Genomic DNA, 20,999 nt, shown 5'->3' on the forward strand with positions numbered 1-20,999 from the left:
ATCACTATTTATTGTTACACATTTGCAGCAGTTGTAAGTCACTTGGAATAGTGAACATGGCGATTTGCTGAACCTAATGTAATTGTGTGAGATACTTGGATAGACAATCAACATGGGGATGTTCCATGAGATGCTGCCACTGCTCAGACAGGAACACTGGAGGTCAATGAATTGGGGCAACTTATTTTTTTTAAATCTTGTAACTACATTGTTTCTTCACTTTCAGCTCTAGACCACATTTGAGGAGCTACAATTATCATGGGGACAAGTGGACCTCTGTCATCTGTCATCACCTGTGCCCTGACATGCAGTTCAGAGTTTCAGAGTCTTGAGGCGGTTGATAAAGTCCTTGTCTTAGGCACACACTTTCTTCCATCTGTTCAACCCTTCTTTGTCCTATTTATCATCCTCTTGGAAACTCAACCTAGCATAACCTGACCACTACTATCTGATGTACCTACTATCATGATCTTTCTAAATTTGGCAGTGGCTTGCATTATAGATTTTTGCTCTTAAACATTAAAAATATTTGCACTCTTACAGATACAGACTGTCTAAATCTCTGAAACAGATTAATTATTTTAATGCAGCTTGCAAGGAATTCTTTAAACCTTTACATTAAAGTTAAAGCCTGAATCATTTGTAAACACTTCTTGTACAGTTTAACAGAGTTAGTGCCAATAGAGGTTTCATTTTTGTTTCTTTCTTGCTGTTCTGTTAATGGATAAAGGGATTCACCCACAGTCCTCTGGACTTTCAGAATCTTCTGGAGATATTTGGGTTTGGAAAGGATCGCCACAGTGGAATGTAACTGTTTTTCACACCTGGAAAATAAATAATTTGTTGTAAAGGGTAATATTGAGGACACTTGCAGGATGGAGCAAATGACCCAGTGTACTCTGCACACTATGGGGCCAGCTTTACATTAACGTAGACTCAACTAAGCAAACATCACCACTCTTTATTTAGCTTTTTCAAAGAACATTGCGAATGTTGCAGTGTTCTGTGTTTAGCTTCTCAATTATCTTTTTTCATCTCATGGACCAAATGCTGGAAAGTGGGATTATAATGAGCGGCTAGTTTCTTTTTTCTCTTTTTTGGCCGGTGCAGACACGTTGGGCTGAATGGCCTCTTTCTGCTCCGTAACTTTTCTATGTTCAGGATTTTACTGCCCCGTCATGGCGTGTCTCCTCCCAGTGGATGCGGCCAGCCATCTAAACCTCCATTCAGTTCAACGGGACCATAATATCCCACCAGGCAGGAGGAGGTATAAAATCCTGGCCTATGGTTCTATGGTTAAGTAATTCAACACAGACCTCGCCATCATGCTTTTGCAGCTCAACTAATTTCTGTAGTTTTGTCCACTTGTTGAAAACATGCTTATGTTATGACTCCAACCTAAAAAATTGTTGCATTGATTAAGGTGTGAGGGGTGTCAGCCATTGAAATGCATTCTACCCTAATGCTACATTTAAGTGAGTATGGATCAGTCCCATGTCGAGTATAGTTAGATGCTACATGGACACATCAAGCATGTCCCAGTCCAGGTAAACATGGATTGAATGCTGATTGAAACTTACTCAAGCACAGGTTAAATGCAATGTAAGCTTCAACAATATGTCTTAGATCAATTTAAGAATAATGCAAAGGTGGCCAAACCTTCTAAACTTTAAAGCTACATATGATACTCTTCAGACATTCGAGAGCCACAGGACATAGACAATCTTTAGAGACCCATTTTTATGACTATTGCACACACATCTGTGAAGAAACCTTCAGCTTTTTCCTCTAATCTCCCAGGCTTCCTTCACACACAACTCAGTTTCTGCTAAAAACAAATCTGTTTCACTGACATCAGAGCTAGCACATGCTCACTGCTTAACTGACTTTGGCAGCTTTGCCCTTCCAATGTGGAAAATCAGTCTAGAGGTTAGAAAAACATTTGGTTTTAATTGAAAATCAGTTGTGGCCACCCACTGAGCAACAAATTTGAATCAGAGTATCTGTGTCCCAATACAGTGGATTCTTACATTCCTGTTCTGTATTAGATTGTTTCCTCCATTTCCAGACAGAGGGTGCAGGTTGGAGGGTCAGCAGTGGGAGAGTGGATTAGGGAACCAGAGAAAATGATGCCGAGGGTCATGTGACCCTACGTAAGACATATGGAAAACTACAAAAGAAATTTCATGACGGTGCTAGAACTAATAGTTGATCTTAATCCTCCTCCCTCCCTCCTCCCCGTGCTGCTGCATGCTCTCTGGTTCTCTTCCTGTGAAGCTGCTCATGCCCGAGGCTGTCTACCTCCCTCCAATGCGCAATTTAACAGGTTTCACAGCACAAGGAATCAGCCACACTGTGTGTGTCAAAAAGCTGCAGGCGGCTCATGAGCCGTGGTTTGGCCACCGCTGGAGCAGTACCTCACACCACAAGCAAGGAACCCATATGATTGACCTTGGTGATGGCTCCCATACCACCACAAAGCACCGATACTACAAACAGAAGCAGCACTCACAGCCTCTGTTCCTCTTTGCTGCAATTCCTCAGCACTGATTTCAGCCAGAAACAGCTCAGTGACACAAATTCAGACAACAGCTGCTTCACTGTGTTCACGTTCACTCTTTTCTTCATCCGTTTTGCAAATCTAAAAGAAATAGGATTCGACAAAAGTGACAAAATCTGATAGATGTTCTATTTGTTAATATTTAAGTTCCCTCTTATATTTTATCAGACATGTTGATGAAGTTGTTGATTTTAAATATATTTACATCTCTTTTCAATGTAACAATAGTAAAGCATTTTTGTTATAAGGGATTAACTACTGGATTCTTGCTTTCTGTGTCACAGGGCACAGGGCTAAAATAAGGTACGGTTTGCAAATTTTTTAAACTGTAAAGAATGCACATTACAATCTAATTCATACCCCCAGGACAGTGCATTATATATAAATTATTGTTACTATTGTCTTTGGATGGAGATCCATCTCACAGATCATTCAAAGTATCGCAAACTAATACTCAGTTACAAGCACTATTCGGGTGCTTTGCAATATATATTTGTTTGGTGGGCAAAGGTCATTTTAAATCCGATGAATGTCTGACTACCTAAGCGAAGGTATGGTAAATAGTTTTGACATCCTTTATTCTGATTTATCATCAATGAAACGTGGACTATACCTTGGCTGAATTGCAACCAGGGAACAGCAGATCTGAGGTAATCAGACAGAAAAGGAAAAGGATTTTTGGGAGCATGCTGCCATGTCTGAAGTGACATTCATATATCAAGAATCAATTTTAGGTTGAGTGTTTATCAGAAAAGAAATATCTTTGTTGTCTTGACGTATTGACTAAGGTTTGTCAATGCTCTGTATATACCTTTTACACTGAGTACTGTTCTTTTACTGTGTAATATTACATAAATAGGTCTAGTGTTTATAGGTTCATCTGATCAAGACTAAGTGTATATTCTTCTACTTTCTGAAGCAGGTCACATATTCCAATTACCTGTAGAACTGCAAGATCTCTTTTTAACCCTTGTTATATTCACCCAGATATTGAGCATGTTTGGACCGACTCGGAATTAGAATTGGTGAAGTATCACAGGACAAAAAAGAATGTGAATTCTTTACCGAGGAGTAGCTTAATATCAAGTTCAAGCCTCTGCTACAGATGCCAGAAGCTCTGCAACGAGATACACTGCATTATAGACCTTGGTATTCCCCTCTGGCTAGGCAAGTGAACCTAGAACCCTGCCCTGGCCAGCTGTACTCCATTTGCTGCAGTTTCCAGGGGCGTGTCTCACAGTAATTTCAATTAACTAAGCTTTAAAGTTGAGGATAATTCACAACTGGTGGACAAACCCAAAGTTTTCCTCCATTTACATCGCTGATATCACCAGAGTAAAAATATCTTTCTCAATTAGCTGATCTCAGCCATCACACCACCTGAAGCAATAGACCTCAGAAGGTCTGCACTACAGTGGGAAAATCAGCCAGATCTCATGTCTCAGGTCACTGTACAGTGACTGCTACTGGAGAGTTCACACATGGACCTTATATGAGGACTGGATCTTTGACCCCCCCGACGGACTGTGGAATAATGAGTTTACCTCTTTGTGCAGTCACAGTGATAGAGAGTCTTGGGCTCTGGGTTGTAATATGAGAATTTGAATTCATGTGGAGAGATCTTGTACTCACACCGATCCAGGGGTCTGTAACAGTTGCAGATTCTGGAATTACCTATAAAAAAGAGTAATGAATACAAGTATTATTAAAACGCTTTCCTGGAGACTTCTTCGTAAAGGATAACTTTTTACCCTTTCAGCTGGTTCAACCCCCCGACTCGTGGCAATTCATTATTTGGAATAATACCCCTACATGGCATATTCTATTGTTATAAAACAGTGTATCCTCCAACTCATTGTGAGCAAATATGCTAGTAAATATTACTGTAGCATTGCTCAAGTACATCAGCAACTACTCAGTTTAATAATATGTCTTCCGTGTCTAGTAACATAGGAATAAGGGCTTGGAATTCAAAAGTGAGGAAGTGATACTTCAGTTATACAGAGCCTTGGTTAGATGTCATCTGGAGTTTTAGGCATTGAACCTCAGGAGAGATACATTGGCCCTGGAAGGCATCCAACCCCGATTCACCAGAATGATATTGGGGCATAAAGGGTTAAATTATGACGACAAAGACTCGGCCTGTATTCCTTTTAGTTTAGACTGAGGGGTGATCAAGGTGTTTTGAAAAATGAGGAGATTCAATAGGTTAGATATGTAGAGACTATTCCCTCCGGTGGGAGAATCCGTATAAAAGGTGTATGTAGACCATTGACAAATCTTACAAAAAATGTCAAGACAACAGATATATTCCTTGTTGATAAATACGCAACCTAAAATTGATTCTTAACAAATGAATATAGCTTCAGACATGGCAGCATGCTCCCATAAATCCTTTTGCTTTGCTGTCTGATTACCTCAGATCTGCTGGCTCACTGGTTGCAATTCAGCCAAGATATAGTCCAGAGAACAAGATGGCATAATCTTATAATTAAAAAAGGAATGAAATCAGGAAGCACTTTTTCCACACAAAGGGCACAGTGAACTTGGGACTTGCTCTTCCAAAAAGGCTGGGTCACTTGGAGTTTCCAAGGCTGAGATTTTCTGCTCCTGTCCGCAGCGCGTGTCATAGTGGGCAGGAGCAGAAAATATGACGAGAGCGAAAAAATCTGTTTTATGTCAGCGAGTAAACAGGTTGCTAGTGTCTGCTCCAGACTTCAATGGCGGCGTGTGTTTCCCGCCACACCATTTCGGGAACATCATTTTCATACATTTGAACATCATTCTAACTTATTACAATGGCTGCTGGCAGGAATCACTCCTCCCCCCGCACCATGGCTGGATCAAAAGGGCACGTTGGCGTCTAATTAGACAGACATGTTTCACATCTGTATATAAGCGATGTGCACCTGGTGACCTGCACTTCACTCATGACTTTGAGGTTTGTTCGCCTACCTTGCATTGCACAGCGCTCGTGACACCTCAGACTCAGCATCAGTCTTCGCAGGCAGTACCACTTCACTTTCAGAGGGGTTTCACGTGCAAGGCCCTACCTACCAGACCAGGCAGACGTGGCTTGTAATGTGCTGCAGGGCAAGGGCTTGACTGTGGGAGGGTGGAAAGTGGACAGAGTCAATGGAAGGGACCACAGGGCAAGGGCTCAACTGGGAGAGGGAAGAGGGGCGAAGGTTGCACTCAGACACATGACTAGGTGGTTGGAAGTGTCCCCTGGGCCAGTATGGGTAAGAGTGTCTTAGAGAAGGACATAAATGGGTTGGAGCCAGAGTGGATGGCAGAGTGAAGAAGTGCTTCAGTTTACATTGCTGACCTTGAAAAGACTGTCCTGCCCCAGATCAGGGAGGGGGACAGGATGTCAGCCCAGTGTTAGTCATGCCCAGCATGTTGCGTGCAGGGCGTGGTCATTAAATCAGGCGTATCGGTCCACGGGGTTTCTGCCTTAATAATGGGCTGCAGATAGCACTCTCACACTTAGGGTAGACCTCTGCAAGCTGATGGGGAAAAGGTAGTGATGGCCTATTTGAAGGTCTCATGGGGGTGGGGGCGGGGGTCTCTATATTTCACTGCGCAATAGGCCTCAAGATGGGGAGCAGCAAGGTCCAAATGGGGCATAGGCACATCCACGTCAAGTGGTTCTGGGGGTTAAACAGGAATATCCACCACAATCAGATCAAGTGTTGGAGGGGCGGCTTGAGAGTTATTGGAGGGAGGGAAAGTTGAACATTATGCTCCTCCAGGATGATGCAAGGAATTTCCACAGTCACACAGAGAGGGTCTAAACTGGTCTGGTAGTGAGACCTCAGCATCACCATCTTGCAACCTGAAGCAATGGTGCAGCACAAAATTAAACTGAGAAAAAACTCTGCTGGTGAGGGCTCCAAGGGCCCTTTGGAGGACTGGTGCGCTGCACTGGTGGGGGAGGGGGGGGGATTAAAGGGCCACCCAATTGAATTGTCTATTCCCAAATGAGAAGAGATGCACAGCTAAGACATGTTAGGAGCCTTTCAATGACAATGCAGGGAATCAGGAGAGTGAAGCAATGATTCTATAGATGTGCATTCATGCAAGGTTAATCCCAAATCATGGCACTAATCAATCTCCTTGTAGTAACCCCTTGTTCCAAGCATGCTAATTGCCCAGAGCAATAACAAGTTCAAGAGCAATTGGGTGGCTGGACAAGTTGCAGATGCATCTTAAAAGCAGGAGCTCAAAGTCTTGGCATTGGCAGATTCACAGATAAGAAGCCACAGCACCCTGCTCAAATACTCTCAGAACCTCAATGACTATTAGACCTCATGTGTATTCCAAAGAGCGTAGTATTGGAATGTAGTGAATGAGGATCCCAGGGCCTGGCCAAAGCAACCTCATAGCAGTGGGTCATGTAAAGGGTGGGGAGTGGTGGTGGGTGGGGGAAGGGGAAGAGGAGTACCTTGAAATGTACCTTGTGCTGGCCAGGATTTCAGTGGCAAATAGGTGCCGACACTACAACCAAGCCCTTGAACCCACAATCATTCACGAATCAATGAGAGAAATAGGACCTTTGGAGCATCATGCTGACTTGTGTCTTCCTCTCATTGATCTTGCAGAGAGGAACCTTCAGGAAGATGGAGACTACATTTATTGCTGCCTGCATAATTGCACAGAGGCAGGAGCAAAGGAGGAAAAGATTGCAGCAGAGGTGCCAGGCTTACCAAAGGAAGGGGCTCTACCCTCAAGAGCAAGGGCAGCAGTGCCCCCTCTGGAAGCAGAGGTTGAGGCGCACAGACACATTGTGCTTAAGTGGCTCTCAAGACCAAAGGTGTAAAGAAAACACATGTCTTTTCTGCAGATGAAGGACAGACGATGATGCCAATGCCTCCACATGGCTCACATTAGCCACATTCTCCAGGAATTGAGAGGAGCTATAACGATGCTCAAACTGCTACCCGATCATTGGTGGAGCACACCATTGGCATCTTGAAAGCGCGGTTCCGATGCCTGGACAGATCTGACGGAGCACCCCAGTGCACTCCCCAAAGGGTCTCCCAGATAATTGTCAGCTGCTGCGTACTGTACAACCTGGAAGGGAGGAAGCATGCTGCTCCTAAATTTAGTGATGCTTCACTGGGCCACCTGCTGGATGCTGTGGATGGCTACAGTCATGTCCTGTACCCCCATCATGGCCGGAAGAGTTCCATCAGGGCCGGAAGAGTTCCACCAATGCCACATTCCGGCTTGGGAGGCAGTGGCAGCAATGGTCAGCGCTAACGCCGCACAGAAAAGGTCAGCAATCCAGTGCAGAAAGAGGGTGAATGGTCTCAGCCGTTCTGCCAGGGTAAGTCACCATCTCAACACTCTCAACTTAAACACTCACAAGCCCATCAGGCATTCGCAGGTTGACACTCCACAGGGAATCTCATTCACTGTCAGCTCAAGGGGTATCACCACTTCCTCTCTCACACACATCTTCATCTGGGCTCATATCATATGTATCTTGCGTCCTCATCCTATGCACAGCTCCACTCACCACCCACACAAGGCAGGCACCCTTATCCTCTGCCTTGGCTCACACTCTCTCTATTTGTCTTTATGCAGGACAAGCCTGCTAGGAATTCTGTGTACTTGCAAATCTTTTAATATATTAATAGATATGTTTATCCATGATTAGAATAGTGTCTAAAACTCGTTATTCATTATCTACTGAGTTTAAGCTCCCCTTCACCTTGTCTATATCTGTGTTATCCTCTTGTTGATCCTAAATGTTTCTTCCCTGTTATTACTCTCAAAATCTCCTTTAGACTAGGGCCAGTGTGTAGCTTGCAGGGGCCTTATGCTCAGGTTTGGTTTGGTGTCCCTACAACTTATTAGTGGATTTGATTTAATATGTAACTGTATGCATTACTCTATGTGTTACCTTTTATATTCTACTGTTCAACTTTAGGAACTTACTGTCTGTGCTCTTATTCAGCATCTGGGAGGTGTGATAGTAATTTCCTAGTACATAAAATCACTTGGACACTTTTTATGAAAAAATTATGAGGTCAGAGGAGACAGTAAGTACACCTTCACAACTAATTACACTTAGGAGATTGTGGAGTAGTGGTAATGTCACCAGACTAGTAATCACAGAGGCCCAAACAAATTCTCTGGGGACATGGGTTCAAATCTCATCATGGCAGCTGGTGGAATTTAAATTAAATAAAAAATCTGGAATTAAACTCTAGTCTCAGTGGCTAGAGTGACCATGAAACTATCATTGATTGTTGTAAAAAACCCATCTGGTTCACCAATGCTCTTCAGGGAAGGAAATCTTCCATCCTTACTTGGTCTGTAATCTACATGTGACTCCAGAACCACAGTAATGTGGTTGACTCTTAACTGCTGAGCAAGCCATTCAGTTCAAGGACAATTTGGGATGGGCAACACATGCTGTCCTTGCCAGTGATGCCCATATCTCATGAAAGAATAAAAACTTAGGGCAAGAAATATTCTTTTAAAAATGTAACTGGGAGAAGTAACTCTTGGGAGTCAACTTTGCAAGAGGAAGGGCGATAAAAAAATGACATTCTCTATCTAAAAATAAGCTGGGTAACAGGATTAAATGCAAGAATATTATGATCAGAAATGTGTGGTCAGAGCTTATTTTGTCATGATTGAGTCAGACTGAAACACAGATGGTGTGGGAGGGGGATGGACACAAAATTGTCAAAATCCGAGCAGAACTGTGAACATGATTTAGAGGGGGTGGCTGTTGTCAGGGACAGTCAGTGATCCCTTCATTATGACTTACAGTGAAGAGCATTGATTCACTCAGATAGAATTTACTGAATTAGGGAAATAATTAAGCATGAAACTACTTTATTATCAGATGTGACAAGTGCCAACGACAGACTGTTTTTTATTGTTTTGAGACATGAAAAATTATTTTGATTTGCAAAAATGAGTTCATGTTTGAAATTGAGTAGAGTTAAATCAAAGGAGACAGTTTGCATTAATTTTCCTGATTTCAAACCTATCTTACATTGTAAACCCCTCAAGATATATAATGCTAAATGAAAACAAAATAATGCTAATTTGATATGTATTTTTAAAATATTAATGAAAGTATTGAGATTTGTGCATGTTTTATTTTATCATAATAAATAGGCACACTGGGTCCACAACTGCATGGCCCTAACATTGCCCTTTAACACTTGCTATTCTGGTCCCTGCCACATTTTGTCTCTGTTTCTTGCTGCAGTGCCACTAGCTTTCTGTAGCTGGTAAGATATTTCAAATAGAAGTTACTTCTTAGTTCAATAAATAACAACAGTAAAACATTTAAGTAAAGCTGAACCTTTATCTCTTGTCTGGTGACGCCTGGTCGGATCTGGAGACTGATGAACGTAGGAGGAGCTGCCAATGATTCCAGAACGGCTCCAATTTCCAATTCCACATGCTGGATTGACAGATGCAAGGCCTTTTCTATCCACATGATTCAGCAAGGATTTCGACCTTCTGTTCTTGGAAAGGCTGCTCAAGTTGCATTTCTTTCTTGGGGGAATGGGAAAGGAGCTATCCACCCTGATGTTCTTGTCCAGCCTTATCAACGGCAGAGTTACATTTTGGCTGGATGATAAGGTGGAGAGAATACTCTCAGGTAAGCTGGTTGCTGTACTCAGTTCTCCCAGGAAGGAAAGACCATGTTCTTTATTGATATGTTCATCCAATCCAACAGCCATGGAACCATTTACTTGGCTATCTAAGGCATTGGAAGCATTTCTTTGCAAAAGCTTTCTCGAAACATCTTTTTCCTCCAGGGCAACAGAGAATGAGTTTTCCACCAAATTCTGCCTAATGGTAGGGCTAAAATCCATCCCGCTGATCACCATTGTGGATATCATATCTGACCTCATCTTCAAGGTATTTTGGGAAGGAACTTTTGTTTTCCGCCTCCAGTGACCATTGCACTTATGACATTTCTTTTTATTTTTCCTTTTAATCTTTTGGGTTGAGTTTGGCAACAAGCTGACAGAGGTGGACCCAACTGAGAGGCCAGTGGCCATTTGGTTCTGTCTGCTGGTTGCTGCAGGGTTTGCCATGGGTTTGGAACCCAATTCTGTTTGAAACTGATCCAAAATGGGTTGGGTATAGTTGTATTTGGATTGAGGATGTAAAATGGCCTGTGGCACCAGTTCAGTGATATTGCAGCTGATAGAGAGAGAGAGAAAGAAAGAGAGATGCACAAATGCAGAGTCATTTAAACCTTAGCTGGGGATAAACTAGAGCCATGAACAGTTTGTTTCTTAGATTTACCCAAGAAGGGCTTTCAATCCAGCTCCTCCTAGATCCTAACCTCCATACAAAGCTACCTTGAATTCAACACAAATTTGCACTGAAATAGAGGGCAGCCACAAGCATGTCCATGAGGTGAAAATGTCATTCCAGTAATAACAGGAGTTGTTTTACCTGAGCTTGGAAATAAGGTGTAAAGGCCTTCAATCTCAAGGCCAGGAGCATATTGTAGGGTAACAAGGGTATCAAAAGAAGCCAGGACTCTTGGACCTCAGCCCCAAAAAGTCAGACAGGTGAATTCCTGCTGGGGTTCAGGGCAGGTGGCTCTTTTATCCACTCCATAGAAGTTCGATGGCATAGGAAAGTGGTAGGGTTGGCAGGATGCCTCCCCACTCCATCAAAGTTCCAGTGGCTCCTACCTCTTGACTGCTCACATTTCTGGATGCCAAAAAGATACGTGTGCCAGATGGATGACAAGTGCAAGCATGGCCAACATGGTGTTCAAAACTTAGGCATTCCATAGGAAGACTGACAGTATCAGGTAAATCAGGAATCTTTAAAGAGAGCTATGTGCCAACATGCTAATCAAGCTTTTTATCTGGTGCAACTAACTCAGCCCACAAATGACTTGCCATTGCCATACCTACTCCCCTATGTGTCCCAATTGGTGTGAGTGCCCACTAGCAGTATTTAAAATGATTGATCTCACCCTGACCCCATACTCCAAAGAGATTGGACGCCTTAGCACCTGGGTGGGTCTTTGCACTTCCATAGGGTTCTACTCTTAGGGCATGGACAGGATTGAACTTGACCATGATTCTCTTGCAGCTGCTGAAACTCACTGCCTAAATTAATGCCTGAGGGATAATTTGCAAACTCATTTCAGAATTTTATCTGCTGAGTGCAAACATCGAGAATTAGGTGCAACAGTCACCAGTTCCCACATTCATTTTAACGCATGGGAAATCCTGCACGGGTCCACTCACCCTATTGGCTGAATTCCCAATACGTGCTCCTGATTGGCAAAGCTCTGTGCTGGGAATGTAAATTCTAAAATTTACCCTATGACGAATGGTCACATGGACAAGGAATTGGAATGTAACTAGTACCCATGAATATATCCCAACAAGAGATACTCTCTTCATGAGGGGTGGGGAAGGGAGGGTGATAAATTTATTGCAAGACTCACCGGCTCCACCATGTCTTCTTAACACAATGCTCAACTAGTTCCAGGCTGAAACAGGGGACCTGGAGGATGCTGAAAAATGTTATTCCAACCAGTGCGGAGATAGTATCGTTTACATTCAGGAGACATTTCCTGAAGCTGCCATCAGGGGAAATAAAGTTAAAAAAGAGTTAATTTTCAGTCTACTGAATTTCCCAATGTTGATGTTGACAGCACAGCCTGAACCAATGTTTCTTTTCTCTTGCACTCTCTCTCATGTCTCCTCCCCTTCCAATCACCCAGCCAAGCCAGCTTGTGTTTCTACCCTCTTAGGTACTTTGCCCCAACTTGTCCAATTCCTGCTCTAACCCATCGCTGTTCCTTTGACTTCCTGTTCTCCTGCCAACATTTGAAGCTTTAATACCACTTCAATAAACCCACATTTTCTGTCACTCTGTATTCTCCAAAAGGCCCATCAAGGCTCCCATCACTGCTTCCTTATGAGCATCAACCACTCCTGCCCTCCCCACTGAGCACACTGGCGACTAACCTCACCAACGTTCTTCCCATCCCCCTTCACCTGTTATCTACAAGTTTCTGAATTACAGCTTAGCATACCGCAGTCATTGCCCAGGTCTTCCAAGGAGTGCTGATCACCGTCGGATTGTCACTCCACTGAAACTTTCTCCCGAATCAATGTAGCTCCGCATTTCTTGCCGGGTTTTCCGAGCCAGGCTTTCCCAGGAATGCAGAGCACAGCATTCCCCCGGAGAACTCCGTCACAGTGGAGTAGAGTTGGGGGAAGAAAGGATATGCCCCTTTTTTATAGCGCTGGCTGCCTTGTGGTAAGTTTAAAAGTCCATTATGAATGTTAGTGAATGGCTGAGTAGATGAACGAGTGAATAGGTAGGATGAAAAAGGTGGATAGGTGGATGAGGTAAGTGGGTAGGCAGGTGAGGTGGTAGGTGGTTAGGGGTAGCGTTGTTGGGAGGGGTAGTCAGGTCTGGTCAAGGTGGTGGTCTGGCTGGTTGGTTGTGGGGGTGAGTCGGGAGGTGAGGGGGCAGTCGGGGGTTCGGGAGAGTAGTTGGTGGGGTCAAAGGGGCAGTACGGGATGTCAGGGATGGTTGTCAAGGGCCAGGGGATAGTCATGAGGGTGGTCGGGTGTGGGGGGTAGTCAGGGATCGGGGGTAGTTGAGGAGTCAGGCGAGATCACTGGGGGGCGATGGGGGAGTCGGGAGTCAGTAACAGGAGGCTCAGTAGTAGAGTTTACCCAGGAATTAGACTAAGTTTTTTTCTGTCTAACATTTCCTGGGTAACTACTATTCAGGTAAGCGTATCAGAACTGTCCGAAGTCCCAACTCTCATTCAGAGTCGGAGATATTTACGGAAGGTCCCGGGGAGCAGGGGAATTGCCCATCAAAAGTTCAAACTTCCCGGGCAGTTCGCACGGAGCACAGTGCATCTGGACTTCCACAGGGTCCCGACATGCACCTTCAGTTGTACGTCTGGTCTCCGACTATACGGAGACCAGAAGGTCCATTGTTTCCTCTTTTTACCCACCATCTCCCACCTTGGTGGTGGCCTAACACTATTGACCTTGGCTTCTGCCTTACCTATAATCACAGTCACAATGGGATATGGTGTGCAGCCTGTAGTTCCACATTCCATAGTTGTATTCAAAAGCAGAGATTTTGTGTTCACAATGGTCATGCTCTCTGCAGCATAAATCTGTCCGATCAAATAGTCCTAAACATGAGAAGAGTGATAACGAATAAAGACAATTACTCAAGGAATGTGCAATTCACTAATGTTGTCAATATTTAAAGAGACATTGCCACAGTAAAACTGGAATATCTAGTTGGCACAATCTGTGAAGAAACAGGTCATCTCATCGTGGTTCAACCAAACGGACTAAAGCTGGAATTTTCCGCTCCTGTTGGCGGCGTGAGCAGGTAATATGATGAGGAGGCCAAAAATCAGTTTTATGCCGTCATGAAACCAGTTTGCAATTGCCCGCTCCGCCCAATGGCGGGTCACTTTTCCCACTGCCCAATGGCGAGAACTTAATTTTAGTGCATTTGCATCTCATCATTGTGCTCACATGCCAGGATCTCCCAACCCCCATCAAATTTACCTCCCACGTCTGCATGACTTCAAAACAGCATGATTCACGACTGCCTTTAAGAGGCGTGCACCCAGCGGGTTGAACTTCAATGGGAACTCAGGTTAGCGCACACAACCTTGCACAGTGCTCGCAAGGATTGCCTGTAGGACATCAAGGAAGAGATGCTGTGCATTTTGCAGGGGGTGAGGGTGGGGCGGGGCATATGCAAGTCGCTTTTTCCTGGCTTGCTTTCAGTGCGGTGCTGGGGCAAGGGCTCCAGTGTGGGTGAGATTGATGGAAGTACACAAGCAGATGCTGGGGGTAGGGAAGCGGCCACACACTTGGAGAAGCTTCTTAAAGTGAGCATTCTTCCACAGCTGAGACCATTCAGCAGCAACTCCAAGGATATGCTTGGAGATGGGGCCTCTGAAGCATTTCTGCCCATTCAAGCAATGCAAAAGCATAAGTGTGCCAACAAATGCTCCAGGACTTTTTAACCCCTTGGGTGCAGACTGCAAATTGATGTGCATTTTAGTGGGCTGCAGAACAATTGGACAAGTTGTAAAATCCTCTTGCGAAAGGTGGCCATAGAGCAGTCACTAGTGGAGACGCTCACAGACCCTTGCAATGTCTTTATTCAGGTTTGGACGAGCAACCCTCATGGTTCAAGATAACAGTGCAGCCTTGAAGTGCAGGTTAGGAGAACGCCTGAGCTTTTTTTTTCTTCATTCACAGATGTGGGCTTTGCTGGCTGGGCCAGCATTTATTGTCCATCCCTAGTTGCCCTTGAGAAGGTGGTGTTGAGCTGCCTTCTTGAATTGCTGCAGTCCATGTGGTGTAGGCACACCCACACTGCTGTTAGGGAGGGAGTTCCAGGACTCAGCAACATTGAAGGAACAGCGATATATTTCCAAGTTAGGATGGTGTGTGGCTTGGAGAGGAACTTCCAGGTGGTGGTGTTCCCATCTATCTGCTACCCTTGTCCTTCTCGATGGTAGTGGTTGTGGGTTTGGATGGTGCTGTCTAAAGGAGCCTTGGTGAATTCCTACAGTGCATCTTGTAGATGGTACACACTGCTGCTACAGTGCATCAGTGGTGGAGGGAGTGAATATTTGTGGATGTGGTGCCAATCAAGTGGGCTGCTTTGTTCTGGATGTTGTCAAGCTTGAGTGTTGTGGGAGCTGCACTCATCCAGGCAAGTGGGGAGTATTCCATCACACTCCTGACTTGTGCCTTGTAGATGGTGGACAGGGTTTGGGGAATCAGGAGGTGAGTTACTCAATACGCGATTCCCAGCCTCTGACCTGCTCTTGTAGCCATTGTATTGATATGGCTTGTCCAGTTCAGTTTCTTGTCAATGGTAACCCCCAGGATGTTGATAGTGGGGGATTCAGTGATGGTAATGCCAATTAACATCAAGGGGTCATTGCCTGACACTTGTGTGGCATGAATGTTACTTGCCACTTGTCAGCCCAAGCCTGGATATTGTTCAGGTCTTGCTGCATTTGGACATGAGTGCTTCAGTATTGTGAATGGTGTTGAACATTGTGCAATCAGCAGCGAATATCACTACCTCTGATCTTATGATGGAAGGAAGGTCATTAATGAAGCAGCTAGGACCTCCAACAACCACAGCCATCTTCCTTTGTGCTAGGTAAGACTCCAACCAGCGGAGAGTTTACCCCCTTATTCCCACTGACTCCAGTTTGGCTCCTTGATTCCACACTCGGTCAAATGTGGCACCTCACGAGTTCAGCTCTTTTGTCCATGTTTGGACCAAGGCTGTAATGTGTTTTTTTTTAATTTGTTCATGGAATGTGGGGACCACTGGCCAGGCCAACATTTATTGCCCATATCTAATTGCCCTTGTTCAGAGGGCATTTAAGAGTCAACCATATTGCTGTGCGTCTGGAGTCACATGTAGACCAGACCAGGTAAGGACAGCACATTTCCTTCTCTTAGTGAACCGGATGGGTTTTTACGACAATTGACAATGGTTTCATGGTCATCTTTTAATTCCAGATTTTTACTGAATTCAAATTCCACCACCATCTGTTGTGGCGGGATTCAAACCCGGGTCCCCAGAGATCCACTGGTCCAGCAACAATACCACTACGCTACTGCCTCCCCCAAAGTGTACCCAAGTACATCCAGGAGGTCACGGATGCCATCTTTGCAAAGGCACAGAACTTTCTGCATTTTGACCAGGATCAGGCAAGTCAGGAAGCAAGAGCACTGGTATTTGCGGCAATCTCTGGTTTTCCACAGGTGCAGGGTGCCATCGACTGCACTTGAATGGCACTCAGATCTCCATCGCAACAAGTAGTCCAGTATGTCAATTGTAAGGGCTTCCACTCACTTAAGGTTCAGCTGGTCTGCAATCACCACAAACGCATCCTACAGGTCTGCTCACGATTCCTTGGGAGCATCCACGACTCCTACATCCTTAGCAGATCTCAGATCCCTGACATCTTTTAGGGTCCACAGAGGCTGCAAGGTTGGCTTTTTGGGGACAAGGGCTATCCGTAGAGGACATGGCTAATGATGCCTGCGAGGTGGCCTCCGTCTGCAGCAGAGAGATGCTATAACGAGGCTAGTGCCACAACCCAGACTTTGGAGGATCAAACCATTGGCATATTGCAAAAGAGGTCCCAATGCCTCAACAGGTCTGGTAGAGGACTTCAATACGGTAGTCAGAGGATGTTGCACATCATGGTTGCTTGCTGCACGCTACACAACTTGGCACTGCAACAGGGGGAGAACCTGGCTAAGGAGGAGATGGTGGAGCTGCACGTAGCCTCTGATGAGGAGGACGTCAAAGAGGATGGGGCTGATGAAGTCCTCGAAGGCGAGGATGCCGGTAATGAGGCCTTCACACAGGCTAGATGACGGAGATGCGCTCATGAGGCCCTGATAGCCGCAAGATTAGTGGAGGATGGCGATGGGATGCAGTGAGGACAGTCCTGACATTCTCACCTTGCATCTGTGAATGTTTGACTCATGTGTGTCTGATGGCAGTGCACATACCCTCAGTGCTCAGGCTCATGTCATGGAGATGAAGCAAAGGCCCTAATAGTCATTAGATTCCAGGAGGATGATGACGACATGCAGTAAGGACACTCCATAGATCTTCACATAACCTCTGTGAATATCTGACTCCTGTCTGGCTGAGGGCAGCTTGCTTGTGCTCTGTGATCAAAGTCATATCATGGAGGTGCAGCCGTGAAACTTTAAATGCATCTGATCCTTTGGCAGCCTTCAGCACCTGACCCCTTCAGGAGCACAGCATCACCGGTCACAGATGTGGAAGAGATGGGGGCCAGCCCCACCTCAAAGATGCTGAGAGTACACACAGAATGATGGAACTCTGTGAAGCCTGCCCACAACATTCTGACAGCAATGACAAGCCCCATCGAGGTGCAGGCATCAAAATATGTGCAGTGAGCGTGGAGCCAGGCCATCACTTTATTCTGAAGGTTAGACACTGCACAGGGAAGAAGCCCTGGACTGAGACACCTGTTTTACCTTGTGGAGGAACCAAGGTTTCACATCTGAGTGACACGAACACTGTTCATCATAACAAAGAGCCATAGGCAAAGGCATTCTTGGGAGTTTACTTACAATAGTGAACATTATGTACGAATGATTAACACACCTGCACAGGCTGTGCAATCTGTTAATTTAGTTTAATTGTTTGGTAATCAAAGAGTTACATCTTCCTAGCCCTGCTGCTACATCTTGGTGCTCCCCAATATTCACAGCGGAGGTGGAGGCAGCCTGCTGACTGTTGTGCCCTGTTTGTGATGACCATGGCGGGTGTCCGCTGGAGGGCCCCGGCCTGCTTTGGGTGTCCAGCTGTGGGCCAGCTGCACTCTCCACAGCCTGTGGAGCTGGAGATAATGGGGTCACAGGAAGGGGGGATTGGATTGGCTGGACATTCCCAGAGTCACCTGGGTGGATGGCCCAGGGGTGTTGAGCTGCTGATCCTCCTCCCTATGGGTGCCCGACAGCCCCTGGCTGACTCTCTGAGGAGAAGGGGAAACTTAAGTGAGATCGAGCTGCCCTGCACCCCTCTCTCGCTGACACTGTTGGAGGCCAACTATGGCTTCAGTGATGGAGTTCAGCCTGCGCAGCAATGCAGGATTGATGTCCTGGACCAAGATCTCCACATCCACATCCACATCCTGCATGCATCAGCATGATGGTGCTATTACCTTGGGCTGAAAGTGGATAGATTCCTCCATCTGAGGGGTGCACCAGACATCCCTTCCCGATGGCCCGTGATTATCTTTGAGGCTCCAACAGCTGAAAGAGGACTGAGTCCAGAGGCTCATCATCTGACTCGAACTCAGCAGATTCCTCACCTCCATTAGTCCTCTGAGTGCCGGCGACCAAATCCCTGTCTCGGCCTGCTGTAGAACAGATTGTGATCCTGAGGCTGCTCTACATCTAAGTCCCACCGAGGTGTGTGATTCTGCGCTGGTGGAAGGTGTAGGTCAGCACCATGACAGGTCTTCAACAGTGCTGTCCCCAGGGTCCTCATCTGAGGTGCTCTCAGCACTGGGGTCGGGGTCAAGGTTGCCCGAGAGCAACTTGGCAGAGATGCCTAGGACAGAAAGTGGAGATTATTAGTGCCTGGCAGCCATGTTACACACAGAACATTGGACTCAGAGTGGCATTGACAGCGTGATGATCTGGTGCTAAATCCTCATCTGGATGCTTGCCACCAACCTCACCATGGCCACAGGAACGGTCCACATCCTCTCTGTCCAGCTCCAACACGCAACTCTTGAATGAAGTGAGACCTTGATGTCTGGCACTCCACCCCCGGTCTGGGATCTCTCCTGGTGATAGTGCACCATATTGACCTGCATAAAGCCAGATGGAGAAAATGTCAGCAAGGCACAAGCCAGGCCAAATGAGAAGGATGGCAGGAGTGTGTATGTGCTGAATGGAACCTTGGACGAAATGAAGAGGCAGTCTCCAGAGGAGAGGAGATCAGGTGGAGATATGAGCATGTGTGTGAGAGAGGGTGAGTGATGATGTCCCTTGAACTGGCAGTGAGTGAGATGCCAGTGAATGTGAGATAGGCTTGTGGTTATGTAGATTGAGAGTGAGGAGATGGTTGACTTACCCTGGTGGCACGGATGAGATCATTCATCCGTTTCCTGCACTGGATGGCCAACCACTTGTGTGCACTGTTGGCACTGATCACCTCTGTCACCGCCTCCAAAGCTGGAATGGTGAGACTGATGGGCCTCCTGCAGTCAGAGCAGGGGGTAGAGGACATTGCAGTGAGCCTCCACGGTGTCCAAAAGGCTTTCCAGGGATGTGTCACTGAATCGGGGCAGCGGGGAGGCGGCTGCATTCCTCTTGGCTTTAGGAGCCATGTCTTCAGCAGAGCACTCCTGGGCTGCAAACATTGAGAAGTGTACACACGGCTGCAGTTTAAATATGGTGCCCAGAGTGAGGGAGTGGCGAGCTAATGGCGTGGTGGGGAAATTGGAGGCTGTCCACCAGTGAGATGGCATGTTTCTCACGACTGCATGATTTATGAAGCGTGAAGGGAATGATACAGCGTGAAAATCTGCCATCGAGGTTGGCGGGTAAAACATTGTTTTTCACACCTGCTACCGCATTTGGGGTGGAATCATCCCAGAATTGCACTAAGAATGTCCCAAATGTAATTTCTAAGCTATTCTGAATTAGCTGATCTCAGTTGAGATGCTACATTTAAATTTGCTTTCTCTATATTCAGGGTGGTTGGGGGTGCTGATATGAGTCTGGATTCCCTTTCCTGTTCACTGATGTAAAGGGCAGATGTATGGCGCTTGGACAAGGCAGTGATGCTATCTTGCTGACACTCACTGTCAAGGCTCAGACATGGAGAATAGACACTTGGATGAGGTACCTGAGGACTGCTGATACCTGTGCAACTGTACCCCAGTGCGTAGCTAACACCATTGACAGAGGAAAGTTAAAAAGGAAATTAAAATCAAAGAGAAACCTAGGAGAGATTTATAAGAGAAACATTTACTTCACTTCAGCTCCTTGTGATCGCATTTTTTCCACTAATATGTCCTTCCTTGCAAAATGGAAATAGCCTCGCTGTTTGATAAAGCACCAGGATTATATGAATTACCACATAATGCTAAATATTTTAAGACACTACTGGTGTCTTTCTGATATCTTTCACTGCTCTGGTTCTCCCATCTTATGCTTTCAGTGCTGGATGGGAGTGGTGATCTTGCATTGAGCATAATGATATATTGCCAGCCATCTCCACCTTCATGAGTGTAACTATAGAACTGGGAGGGTCCACACAAAATACTCCAAATCCGCCTGTGATTAACAGTTCCAAAGTCCAACTCCAAGGCAAGAACAGGCCAAGGTGCACAGGCAGTTTACGTAATAATTCTGCAAATCTCAAAAACAGTTTCCTTTTAAATAGGGGCCATTATTATGGTTAGGGAGAACTGTGGAGAGCAGCTGTACAGATTAGTTGTTTTCATGATCTGACATATTTCAACATAATTTCTATCATTGTGATTGACAAATTTGGAATATAAGACAGGCTTGCCAAACACGTTTTAATTAGTCATAGCTCCCCCTCAAGATGGTGCTGGGAATCAAAAATGCTGTGGGGGAAATGCATGTTTGCAACCTGGCCCTAAGCCTGAACCCAGGCCATTAGCAATAAGCAAGGGAAGTAAGCAATTTTATCAAAAACAAACAGCAAACTATATGACACTGACCAACTCTGACCCTACTTTCAATAACTGCACATGGTGATGTCAATTGCAGCACACTCCAAAAATTATAAAAAGAAATCCATTTGCTGGAAAATAGGAAAATGCTGGAAATGGAGCAGATTAGTCAGAGTACACGCTGACCTGTTG

The 20,999-nt window shown here is 45.5% G+C and overlaps 1 protein-coding gene across 1 annotated transcript in view; it reads right to left on the minus strand.

The window, feature by feature from the left end:
- Window positions 1-596: 596 nt before the first annotated feature.
- The window catches only part of pla2g3 (phospholipase A2 group III), a 33,477-nt gene continuing 13,074 nt past the window's right edge, over window positions 597-20,999 (minus strand). Inside the window, exons 2-7 of the mRNA XM_041203325.1 lie at window positions 13,610-13,742; window positions 12,021-12,155; window positions 9,894-10,747; window positions 4,105-4,234; window positions 2,513-2,641; window positions 597-824 (exon numbers count right to left, since the gene is read on the minus strand). Of these exons, the coding sequence (XP_041059259.1) occupies window positions 614-824; window positions 2,513-2,641; window positions 4,105-4,234; window positions 9,894-10,747; window positions 12,021-12,155; window positions 13,610-13,742 (1,592 nt within the window). The 3' untranslated portion in view covers window positions 597-613. The remainder of the gene's footprint in view (window positions 825-2,512; window positions 2,642-4,104; window positions 4,235-9,893; window positions 10,748-12,020; window positions 12,156-13,609; window positions 13,743-20,999) is intronic.

Source organism: Carcharodon carcharias, chromosome 13 (genome assembly GCF_017639515.1).
Source record: "Carcharodon carcharias isolate sCarCar2 chromosome 13, sCarCar2.pri, whole genome shotgun sequence".
NCBI lineage: Eukaryota > Metazoa > Chordata > Chondrichthyes > Lamniformes > Lamnidae > Carcharodon > Carcharodon carcharias.